The following is a 12,812-nucleotide window of genomic DNA, read 5'->3' on the forward strand; positions in this document are numbered from 1 at the left end:
GAAGGAAGGAAGGAGGGAGGGAAGGAGGGAAGGAAGGAAGGAAGGAAGGAAGGAAGGAAGGAAGGAAGGAAGGAAGGAAGGAACTTTAGATGTGTTGTGAGAATTCTAAAATTTTGGTTTCTTTAAAAACACAGAAATATTAGAAGAAAGTGTTGTTTTAATCTCAGGTGTGGGCTGTGGGGCTGATTCAGATTGTCAGCAGCAGCTGACTATGACTTCACTCATTCTAGCAGAGACAGTTTTGCCAGCTGCAAATAGTTTCTGTGATTGTGTGACATTTGGAATTCTGGGAAGTTTTCAGAGGGTATATTAATGCTATGGCCCCAAGAGGCAGGGTTAGTGGTTGGTAGTCATTCAGGGGGGTTGTTTGTAGTTTATTAGTAATTGTGCTCAAAGAAGAAAGAAATTAGATTCAGACATCTCTATCTCTCTCTCTCTCTCTCTCTCTCTCCCTCTCCCCCCCCCCAAGCCCTGTCCTTCTTTCCCTCCTATCTAGAGAGAGGGGATAAAACTTGGGGAGGATAAAAGGTGGGAAAAAGAAGAACCCACAAAGTAGCAAAGACTGGCTACAGTGATGTGTAAGTGTCTGTGTGAGTGAATGTCATGTGTGTACCTACAGAACCAGAAGAGGGTATCAGAACCTCTGGGGCTAGAGTTAAGAGTAGTTGTGAATTGACTTACTGGGAACCAAGTCCTCTGCAAGAACTGCCAGCAAGTGCTCTCAAACTACTAAGGCCTGAAAGATATTTCTTTTTGGTTTTTTTTTTGGTTTTGGTTGTATTTTTGTTGTTGTTGAGACAGGATCTCTTTATGTAGTCCTGGCTGTCCTAGAACTCATTATATAGAGCCCACTGGCTTTGAACTCACAAAAAATGCTACCATGCTGGCTCCATAGGTACATTTTAAAGATCACCTGCCTATCCTTTCTTCCTTAGGTCCTGCTGGCACTATGGGCAGCCAAACAAGGCCAATAGGTTTCAGTTCCTCTGATCCAACAATTACAAGTTCTAAGCCATGCAAACTGAATATACAGACTCAATATCTTTTCGGAATTCCTGGAACTGAGCTTCAAAACTATAAATATAAAAAGTATATTGCATACAGATAAAAACATGAAAGTTCTTTCTCCTTACCTCTTTGGATACCTTTATGTAATAAGCTCCAGCCATTCTTGTCTACCATGTCCACATCAGCTTTGTGACTAACCAGAGTGGTGGCAATACTCTCTAGACGCCGTGAAAGAGCCAGATCTAATGCAAGATCTCCATTATGATCTGTTTCATTAAGCTTCCCAGGTAGCTGCACAGAGAAATTGGAAATCAGCACTCCAGACAGTAGAAAATACAACCTCTGCTGATTTCTCCCAACTGACCAACTCCCCCTTTCAAACAAATCTCAATATGTAGACCAGGCTGGTCTCAAACTCACAGAAATGGGCTGTCTTCCAAAAAGGTGTATGTCATCACACCTCTTACACAAGTGCCAATTCTAATGCCATGACACTACTTACAGCCCAAATTCAATTTTATTCACAGACTGCTATTGGACCTCCTGAGAGCACTTGCTTTCAGCATCATACAAACAATAGTGATTGGTAAGCATATGTCAACAACATGGAAGGTGATTAAGGACCACAGTAAAAATGCAGACAGCACTGCCATGGGGAGCGAGGAGAGGATGGAGATGGGATGACAAACTAGCATACAGAATTTTATACCAAAGAGTTAAAGCTGGGCAAGTGGCACATGCCTTTAATCCCAGCACTCAGGAGGTAGAGCTAGGTAAAGTTTTGAGTTTGAGGCCAGCCTGGTTCATACAGTGAGTTCCAGGAAGTCCTGGAGAAACCCTGTCTTCTTTTTTTTTTTTTTGGTTTTTCGAGACAGGGTTTCTCTGTAATAACCCGGGCTGTCCTGGAACTCACTCTGTAGACCAGGCTGGCCTCGAACTTAGAAATCCGCCTGTCTCTGCCTCCCAAGTGCTGGGATTAAAGGCGTGCGTCACCACTGCCAGGCAGAAACACTGTCTTAAAAAACCAAAAATAAAAAAAAATAAGCGAGCAAAGATTTTCATGAAAGGAGGTTTAACAGAGGACTCTTTAGCAGTTTACTGTCTCCTTATACACTAACACCCCATGAAATGTGATGTCTAATTGCTACTTATGACTATAGTAAAAATTTTATACACTGATTTTAAGATCTCTCAGTTTATTTATTCCAGCCGTGTCTAGGTAGGGAAGTGTTTTTCTAATTAGTGATCAGATGCACACAGTAGGTCAAGATCTTCTAGGGATCTGGATCACTCCAAATACTTCCATCTGCATTCCTTTGAAGGTACTGTGTTATGCAAAATAACATCCCCCCACCCCATTATACAGATATTCATGCCCTAATTATCAAATAATATAAGCATGTCAGTTTATGTGGCAAAAACTGCACATGTATTTAAGGCAAAGTACCCTGAGCTAGGAAGAATCTTGGACCAGCCCACAGGGCCTTACCTTATAACAACAACAACAACAAAATTCATGCTTGAGTAAATCAGAACATAGAAGAGTAGGTCATTAAGAGGTAAAATTAGGACTTGATCTGTCACTGCTGGCTTTAAAGATGGGATCAATGCTCCTTTGAAGCTAAAGATTTTGAGGATACCTATAAGCTAAGAATAATACTCAGCTCACAAGAAAATAAAGGCCCTGGACCATTTGAGAATTCTGCCAACATCTTATGTGAGCAGGAAATGGATTCTTCTCCACAGCTCCATAAAAGACTCCAGCCCTAACAATTTGCTTTAGCCTTGTGGCTTCTGGCTTGGACCTCGAATAGGTAAAACTGTCAAATAATAACTGATGTAGTTTTGCTGTTGTTCTTCGAAACAGGGTTTCTCTGTATAGCGCTGGCTGTCCTGGAACTCACTCTGTAGACCAGGCTGGCCTTGAACTCAGAAATCTACCTGCCTCTGCCTCCCAAGTGCCGGGACTAAAGGCGTGCGCCACCACTGTCCATCTTGTTGTTGTTCTAAACCGTACTATTTTATGTGCATGAGTGTTTTGCCTACCTGTAGTGTGTAGACCACATGTGTGGCTGATGCCTGCAGAGGTCAGAAGAGGGTGTTGGAGTCCCTGAGAATGGAGTTACAATTGGTTGTGAGCTGCCATTTGGGTGTTGAGAACCAAACCTGTGTCTTCGGCAAAAGCCGGAGTACTCTCAACTAGCCCAGAATCTGTGTTGGTTTAGACTACTAAATTTATGGAAACTTGTTTTGGAAGTAAATAAAGACAAAGTTGGGGACCTGTAGTAAGGTACTACTGTGACAGCCATTTGGAAATGGGAATGTGGCTTTGGTTTGGACTAAGACTGGCAAATTCTGATGAGCAGAACAGAAAATGCCCAGAAGTATCCTGTAAATATTAGAAGTATCTTCATAGAATGCTCAGTGATAGTGCAGATAGAAGCAGGAAATATGGATAACATTAAAGTTTGGAGAGAGAGAAGAAAAAATGGAGATGCTTCTCTAATACCTGGGAATCCATTTCAATCAGATAGAGGAAGACCACATCTTCTCTCTCCACTTTGATAGCTTTATGTAATGGGTACTCTGTCTTGGATTTGATCATTTTATATAACAACTGAGCACTCAGGCTACTGAAGTCCTCCTTTCGCAAGTCATCCTAAGGATTAAAAACAATGCAAAGTGTTAATAACAACTGTCACTTATTAATAAGCACTTAACATGTGTCAGAAATTTAACACTTTCCAACTAATTCGACCTTTGCTTTCTTTGCAGATGAAGAAGATGAAGCCTACAGAAGATAGAGAGCTTACACAAGTCTGACAGTGAGAAGATGGCTAGTCAGGATCTGTATTTAAGAGGCACTGGCCACCACACACCACCCATCACAGCACTGCTGGGCCACGGAGAATGACAGCTAAATGTCAACTCTGACCTTCAACTGGAACCAAGCCATGTAGGAGCCCCACCATAAGTTCAGGTTCTTTCCCTACTAAGCCTACAACGATGGCAATTTCAAAACAAATCAGAACTGTGACAACAATTCACAGAGTCACAACTGTTCTCCACAACAGTCGTCCTATCAGGAAAAGAAAGCTACACTCTATGTCAGCTCTTTAAAGCTAGTTTTCAGCAGGTATAGCAGCACATGCCTTTAATCCCAACAATTAAGAGACTGAGGAAAGATGTTTGCCATAAGTTTAGGGTCAGTCTGAGATAGTGGGATTCAGGTCAGTCTGGGCTACAGAACAAGCCCTTATTTCAACACAACAAACAACAACCCCAATTTTCTGGTGGTATCAGAATTAAATTGAAGGCCTCACGCATGCTAGGCAAACACTGTACCACTGAGCTGCATTCACCGCCCTTTAAAATTTTCTGAGAAAGGATCTTGTTCAGTTCCTCAGGCTGGTCTTGAACTTGCTTTGCAGTTTAGGCAGACCATGGATTCAGCATCCTCTTGCCTTAGTCCCTGAAGTAATTGGGGTTACAGGCCCATGACACTACGCACACACAGGTCAGTTCTGTTAGAAATCTTTCCTTAGAATTTTAAGGTTCCTCCCATAAAAACTATATACAAAAATAATCATAGAAGCTAGTTCATAAAACATTGATTGCTTTATTTATCTATTTATTTAATGTAAAAACAGAACAAAAAAAACAAAACAAACTCAGTTTGTACATCCTGTGCTTGGGAGAAGACAGGAGAATCCCTGGGGCTTCACTGGCACGCCAATCTCATCTAATCAAGTGAAATCTAGACCAGTGAGAGATCCTGCCTCAAAATACGGTGGACAGTACTTGAGTAACCCCACCAGAGGTTGTTCTCTGGCCTCTATAGCCACATATGTGCACCTGTATACACATACTAAAATATAAAACAAACCATAAGAAAGAAATGTAAAACTTGTTATTTATGATGACAACCCAAGAAGTGAAGCAGTGGAGAAAACTCTTTGACGGACAGCTGAATGCTGGGTCACAGCTTCTCCAGGATAATGCTGAAGGAGGGTGCTCTTGATGGCTGTTCCTGAACCTTAGCCACCTCTGCCTGTTCCACTGTAGACCCTCAGAACACTTTCAGAATTGAAAATGCCTCACAGATCATGAAACAGCAAAGACTAGTTATCAGAGAGGTGACTGTGGAAGCAAAGCCTAAACTGGGACCTCCAACTGCAGTGTGAAGGCTTGTCCATACCACACAATCTCTTACTCACCCAGTGACTTGCAATAATTTCTGCACAATAGTTCATCAGTGTGCTGGCATTTAATTCCTCTGCAGTTTGATAGAAGCGAATACAGTTCCTAACATTCACCAGAGACATAACACCCTTCTCACATCTGTAAGAGATTATTCATTAATGATGAACAGTATTAGCGAGGCAAATAATAAATAAACCAAATAAATAAATAAACCAAAGACAATAATTGCTACACTAGCTATGTCTAGTAAAACTAAGGAGTAAGGCTGAGCACTGTACTTAATAAGGAAGTATGGCTAGACTGCTGTATTTTATTTATGTGTGTATTTTTACTTATTGAAATCAATTTTTATTATTTTACTAAACCTGGTCATACACATTTCATTTTTGAGATAGGGTGTCTCACTGTGTAGCCCAGGCTAGCAGTGAAGTCAGGTTCCTCTTGCCTAAGCCTGGCTTACACTGTGCTTTGAAGTACTTGTACTAGACAATATATTATATCACACTGTTTTGAGCAGATTGAAAATAACTTGCAAAAAAAAACTATGAAGCTTAAAACTTCAAGAGCTTCAAAAGTCATCACAAGAAACCCATTGATCACATGCACAGGCCATTTTTAAATCAAACACAAAACAGATTAGCTTCAGTTCTTTGGCACTGAATTGTATGGAATATGCCTGCAAATTCCAGATAACTCTATTATTGTTCTCAAAGTTCCAAATATGAGGGTCTATCTATGCTTAATAAATATCTCCTTAAAAGTCCTCTCAAATGGTAAATTTATAGGGCTGGAGAGATATAGCTATGAGGTTGAGAAGAGCACTGGCTGTTCTTCCAGAGGACCTAGATTCGGTTCACAGCAACCACATGGCAACTAACAACCATCTAACTCCAGTTCTAGGGGATCCAGTACTCTCTTCAGACCTTCATGGGTACTGCATATACAGTGCACAGATATACATGTAGCCAAAACACTTAGATAATAATAATAATGACGATGATTAAAATAAGTGAGTAAATTATACTTCAGTGACTAGAAAATAGGACAGTGGCAGAATGTTTGTCCAGGATATATTTGTATTTGGGTTCAATCCCTAGTAACACTAGGGGATGGGGAGGTGAAAGAGCAGGGGGTGTGTATGTGGACTTAACAGATAGCTCAGCAGCTAAGAATAATTGTTCTTGCAAAGGACCTATGTTTGGTTCCCAGCACATGTCATGTGGTTCACAGTTCACAGTTGTAAGGAATCTGATGTTCTCCTTTAGCTTCTCCAGGCACCAACCCCATACACATATATACACATAAATAAAAGTTTTACAAATAAACAACTACAATTAAGCATAGCTATATTTTAAAGAATATCCAAAATATTTATAAGATAGTGTAACAATCTGAGTCAGATCTAGTATGCAAGAGGCTGTGGATTCAATCCTCAGTAACACACACACACAAACACACACACACACCCCAGACCACAGCAAGCCAAGAGAAAATTAGGCACAATGTGTATCCCCACAAAGCCAGGCAATAAAACATGATGAATAACTAATAGACTAACAAGAGAATATCAACTACATCCCTGTAGCACAAAGTTGTCTCCACATCCTACCACAGAAGATAAAGAGATTATTCTATGATAGAATGCCTGGAAATCTTGTTGTGCCTTCCACAGCATAAGGCCTACTGAGAAAGGAGGCTGACATAGTCCTTCAAATCAGATTCAGCTTCAAGGGTAGCCACAGAGGCCCAGCAGTAGCCTAATCATAGGTCTTGGTACCTACCACTTCTTTTCTACAGCCTCAACAAAAGCTTTCTAATCACATAGCAGAAATTAGTGATGAGAGAAAATGAGTCTCTGTGTTTCTGTCTCAGTTACTGTGGCATGAGAATGGTACCTGATCTCAGAGATGTTGGGACTCTATGGGTTTCAAGATGAAGGAAAGTAGATGCAGTATGTTCATGTTTCCTATTTCTCACCCTACCCCTTAGAAAGCCCAACATTCCTTTCCTGAAGGAAAACAGACACTGCAAATCTTAACAGCTAATATTAACGAAGCTTAACACTACTGTAAATAACTGAGTAGCAAATAATTCTCAATCTCAGTAGATGAGCATTAGGTAATAGGAGTACAGAAGGACCGTAAGAGTTAGAGAGGTAGCGGCAGGGGGAGGGCAGTGAGAGAGACTACGGAGTGGAAGAGTGGAGACAGGGAAGAGAGAGGACACAGTGGGACACACCTGGAAAAGAGAAACCAAAATTTCAACCTTACAAATTAAGAGTAGGCCAGGAACAAGAAAACAGCCACTTTCCATCAATAGGAATAGGGATCTATTTTATCTGTCCTAGGTATAATGTCTTTAAGTGACACTGCTGACTTAGTGTAAAGAAGCACCTCTCCCAGGGCACTTTTAGGGCCTGTTGTGGTGCACATCTTCAATCCCAGCACATGATAGGCAGAAGTAGCCAAGCCAAGGCTACATGTGAGACCTTGTCTCAATTCCCCCTAAATTATTAATTCATACATTTATTATTATGAGAGAGTGTGTGTGAGTCTCTCTCTCTCTCTGTGTGTGTGTGTGTGTGTGTGTGTGTGTGTGTGTGTACACACGAAAGTGTGAAGGCCAGAGGACAACTTTCGGGTCAGTTCTCTTCTTCCAGAGTGAATTTTAGGGATCAGACTTGGGTTATCAAGTTTATACAGCAAGGATTTTCCTGCTGAGCAATCTCATCAACCCTCTCACAGCAGTTTTAAAAAGAAGTTAAAATGAATATGTAGACATTTTACTATAAGAAGTTTTGGGCACTGGTGATGCACCCCTTTGATCCTAGCACTCGAGAGGCAGAGACAATTAGATCTCTGTTGAGTTCAAGGCCAGCCTGGTCTACACAGAGAAATCCTGTCTCAAAACAAAACAAAAACAAAAACAAAAACAAAAGCAAAAGAAATGAAAACAAACAAGTTTCAGAGTAGGGACACATACCTCAAATCTCAATACTTGGGAGGCTGAGGCAAGGAGACTTCGAACAAGAGTTCAAAGAAAACCTGGGCTACGAAATGAATACCAAGTAGCACTGGCTATAATGTATATATGTAACACTAGTTCAAAAACTAAAACAGTATATTCTCAAACCTTAGTTTTCTATACCACTGAAGTCTCCAAGTACACTGCATACCACAACAAAGGGTAACAAAGTTATTGTGGCCTGTCCACAGCTATGAAGTTATGTGCTCCAGGAGAAAACTAGTTTCTAACAGATGAAACTTGCAGTGTCCAACATGATAGTCTTGCTATAACAGTGTCCTAGAAGCAGGTGGTCTACCACATAGGACTGCAAGGATTCCAGATCACATCTGCAGAGCACTTAGTTTAAACACTTGGACAGACAGTGGCCTCGACTCTGAAAATTCTAGTCTTCTTACTGCCAAGGGACTGGAGCACAGTTCATAACAACAGATGTTTTCTTAGAAATTACAAACAGGGCTGGAGAGATAGCTCAGCGGTTAAGAGCACTGACTGCTCTTCCAGAGGTCCTGAATTCAAATCCCAGCAACCACATGGTGGCTCACAACCATCTGTAATGAGATCTGATGCCCTCTTCTGGCGTGTCTGAAGACAGCTACAGTGTACTCATAAATAAAATAAATAAATAAATCTTTAAAAAAAAAAAAAGAAATTACAAACAGTTGATTTTCACTCATTTAGATCCCCTGAGTGCCATTTGTCAGGTGGAGAGACTATAACTAGTAACTAACATGATTTATAACAACAAAAGAATACATTTCTTTTCTTTTTTCTTTTTTTGAGACAGAGTTTTTCTCTGTGAAGTCCTGGTTGTCCAGGAACTCATTCTGTAGACAAAGCTGGCCATGACCTCACAGAGATCCACCTGCCTCTGCCTCCCAAGTTAGTGGGATTAATGGCATGTGCCAACACCACCTGGCAAGAATACATAATTTTATTAATTTCTCAGCTCAAAGTTTCTACTTGAAAAGTAGCAAGGCAGGCTAGTTTTCCTCTGGAGGAAAAATATTGTTAACAGTATATTTTTATAATTTGATATCCACAAAGCATACAAAAGCACAAAGCAATCTATCTTGCTGTTTTTGAAACAGAAGCTCGCCATGTATAACTCTGGTTGGCCTGGCATTCTCTTTGTAGACCAGACTACTCAAACTCAGAGATCCATCTTTCTCTACCTCCAAAGTGCTGGAATTAATGGCACATGCCACCATGCCCAGCAAAGATTTATTTATTCATTATTCTTATGTGCATGTCTGTCTATGTGAGTCCATGTGCTTGCAAAAGCCTCACAAGGCCAGGAAAGGGCATCTGAGCCCCAGAAAGTGGTTGTGAGCCCCTGGGAACCAAACCTGAGTCCTCTCCAAGAGCAACACAGGCTTTTAATCTCTGAACAATATTTCTAGCCCATACATCTGATTTTTAAAGTATAAATCAGGGACCCTACAAACTCCTGTCTGGTTTTCTTTCTTTTTTTGTTTTTTACTTTGTTTTGTTTGACAGGGTTTTTCTGTGTAGCCCTGGCTGTCCTAGAATTTACTCTGTAGACCAAGCTGACCTCGAACTCACAGGAGATCTGCCTTTCTTTGCCTCCCAAGTGCTGGGATTAAAGTTGTGTGCCATCATGCTCTTTTCAGATTGACCCATATATGTGGAATGTGATAACTATTGAGAGAAAGATACATAGATGAACAATGGTTGGGTTATAGGTGACCTACTTTTTCTTTATATAATTCTGTTTTCCAAATTGCATAAACTATACCCATATTAATAATCAATAAAAATATTGTCATTTTAATATATACCCTTTTTCAAAGAGAATTTTCTGATATTACAAAAAAACCCTTCTGTAGCTGGCCTTTGGCTACTAAGTGGTTTCTTCTTTCTTCTACCCTTTTCTACCCCTTTTCTTCTACCTTTCAATCCCTAAACACTAGATAAGCAAAAAAAAGATAGAGAGGAAAGAAAAGTGATCCTTGAATAAAGTCAGGGGTCATTAGACTACTTTCTTGCTGAATGGAGTCATTGAGTTCCTTAAGGCAAATTTGGTCTTTGCAGTTAGGATTTATTATTATTATTATTATTATTATTATTATTATTATTATTTCTCTTCTTCCTCTTCACCTTTGCTCAGAAATACTAAACTGCCACCAACATCAACCAACAACTACCAACAAAATCCAAACAATCCACACCACCTCTTGGGTCCCTAGCATATATATAATCTCTGAAAACTCCCCAGACCTGTAAATGTCACACAAACATAGAAACTATCTGTAGTTGGCTAAATCACACCCCTGCTAGAGCAGGAGGCAAATCACAGGCAGCTGCTGTGGACAGCTACTGAAGCACCCCATATCCCACACCTAGGATTGAAAAGAAAACATATTCCTATAATATTTCTGTATTTTTTAAAGAAACCAAAATTCCAAAATTGCCATTACACCCTTCTTTTTGATCAATTAATTATTAGTATTTCCAAGCCATCAGGACCTCTCTATCACAGAAATCAGTGCATTGACTTCACACAAAACAGCATGCTTTTGCCTGAGCCTGTTGACTTAACATCCTAGATGTGTCATTTCTCTGTCTGACAGCAGTGGGCACTCTGTGACCTCATTAAAAGCCAGCACTCACTCCAGTCCTGGTCTCTTCCATATCAGCTCTTGAGAAAAGCCATGAAAAACAATACCCACTACCAACAGAAAAATTTGAGCAGCTGGTAATGTTGATAGTCATGAGGCTTAAGCAATCAATAAAGGATAAACATTTTAATTAAAAGATCCATTATATAAATTACAATTACCTACACCAAATCCCAGAACATTTTATTAAAGCAATTTTATAAGCAAGTCTGACACAGTCAATGAGAAAGCTGAGGATATTTGGGGGAAAGATATAAACAATCTAATTAAAACTGATATGAATTTATATTTATGTAACTCAAAAACTCAATAAACAAACAATAACTAGAGGACTTCAATAATAAAGTTAGTTGTGTTAATTATCGAATCCTAATATTTTAGACCCGTCTATATTTAAATTAGATTTAGATATTAAAACAGTTCTCTCTGGTAGTTGGAAGGACTATCTATGGATCCCCGAGAGGCTCTAGGGTAATTCTAGTGAAAAACCCCCTCACAGTAAAAAAAAAAAAAAAGAGCAAGCAGCTCCTAGTAGCCAAGTCTCTCTTTGATCTTCTGGGTCAGGGCAAAAGAGCAACAACAGACTGAATGAGCAACACATGGTTGAAACCACCCAGGAGAGAGGCCACTTTTCCCCAAATACCCAAGAAAATAAAAGGAGATTATGAAGTACTGTAAAAAGACTATATGAACCACACTGGCCACCAAGAGCCACAGCCATAGCATGTGGACAGCATCCTGTTTGGCACCATCTGATAAGCATTTTGTCTCTTACTGTTCTAAAATGCCAACTTCAGAGAGGAACAGAGAAAATGAACCATAAAAACATACCATGCTAGCTCTTTGGGACCTAAAAAAGCAGCTAATTTCAAGGAAGTTAAGTCTTTACTGATACTGGCTACAAAACCTACTGAACCAAAAAGTACTGAATACTCTCTGGACTAATTTAAGCACTAAAGTGCTTCCAAAAAGGAATGTCTGACCAAAATGTAATATAATGAAAAGCAAAGCCAAGACTCTGGACACTGGATTCTATTCATCCATATCCAGTGGTTAATTTACACAACCACATATCTAAGGTAACAAACAGTAGAAGACAAAGAAAACAACAAACAGCACTGGCAAAATGTAGCTTACCAGTAACACAAAGCAACAGAGAAACCAGCCTCTCCAATATCACCTTTAAAGAGCCCCTAACAGTTATCACATGGCAGAAGCTGCTTTCCCAGAGCTTGGCACAAGAAAGCTTAGCCACCACCTTGCAGAGGCTTGAATACAACTGCTGTGACTTGCCTCTCCCTAAGGAGCTGGAGCTGAAAGCGATTGGCCAGTTTCATCAATTCAGTCAGGAACACATCATCCTCTCTGAACTCTAACTCATCCGTATAGATCCAGCGAAGCATTGTCATTGCCACCTCAGGATTCGAATCTAGTTAGAGAAAGAAAGTAGATGACACACTTAGGCCTTCTAGAAGTAACCCTAAAATCTGTGGTTAGAAAAGTAAATTATGGTACACCTAACTCAAGGAAATACTGTAAAAGGGCCCTACACCTGAGTATGCCTCCAGACCTTAGCACAACTAATGCTATGATGGAAGTGCCATTTAGGCCTTGGAACCTAGCATGTAGGCAGCAACACCTGCCAAAACAAAAATAAAGACTTATAGTTCTGGAAAGATCCCTAAATGTATTAACCTTGCTTTCTGGCTCCTGTAATTCTGCTTCTCGTAAACTGAAGTATGTCAACCCAGGATATGTTTTTTTTGTGTTTAAAGTTCCACCCTGAGAGGCTTGGAACTGCATTCAGATCACAAACACCCAGTGAAATTGTAGGCCAGCTAATCTTCTCTGGTAGATACCTCCTAACAATACAGCCATTAAAAATAGTGACAGTTGAAGCTGGAAAGATGGCTCAGGAGTTAAGAGCACTGGTTG

The 12,812-nt window shown here is 40.1% G+C and overlaps 1 protein-coding gene across 1 annotated transcript in view; it reads right to left on the reverse strand.

Annotated features, from left to right (window-relative positions):
- Ankfy1 (ankyrin repeat and FYVE domain containing 1) overlaps nt 1-12,812 on the reverse strand; it is a 77,221-nt gene that overhangs the window by 36,337 nt on the left and 28,072 nt on the right. The window contains exons 4-7 of the mRNA XM_028787253.1: nt 12,171-12,306; nt 5,226-5,349; nt 3,518-3,667; nt 1,134-1,299 (exon numbers count right to left, since the gene is read on the reverse strand). Coding sequence (XP_028643086.1) covers nt 1,134-1,299; nt 3,518-3,667; nt 5,226-5,349; nt 12,171-12,306 — 576 coding nt within the window. The remainder of the gene's footprint in view (nt 1-1,133; nt 1,300-3,517; nt 3,668-5,225; nt 5,350-12,170; nt 12,307-12,812) is intronic.

Source organism: Grammomys surdaster, unplaced genomic scaffold (assembly GCF_004785775.1).
Source record: "Grammomys surdaster isolate TR1022 unplaced genomic scaffold, NIH_TR_1.0 125621, whole genome shotgun sequence".
Classification (NCBI taxonomy): Eukaryota; Metazoa; Chordata; class Mammalia; order Rodentia; family Muridae; genus Grammomys; species Grammomys surdaster.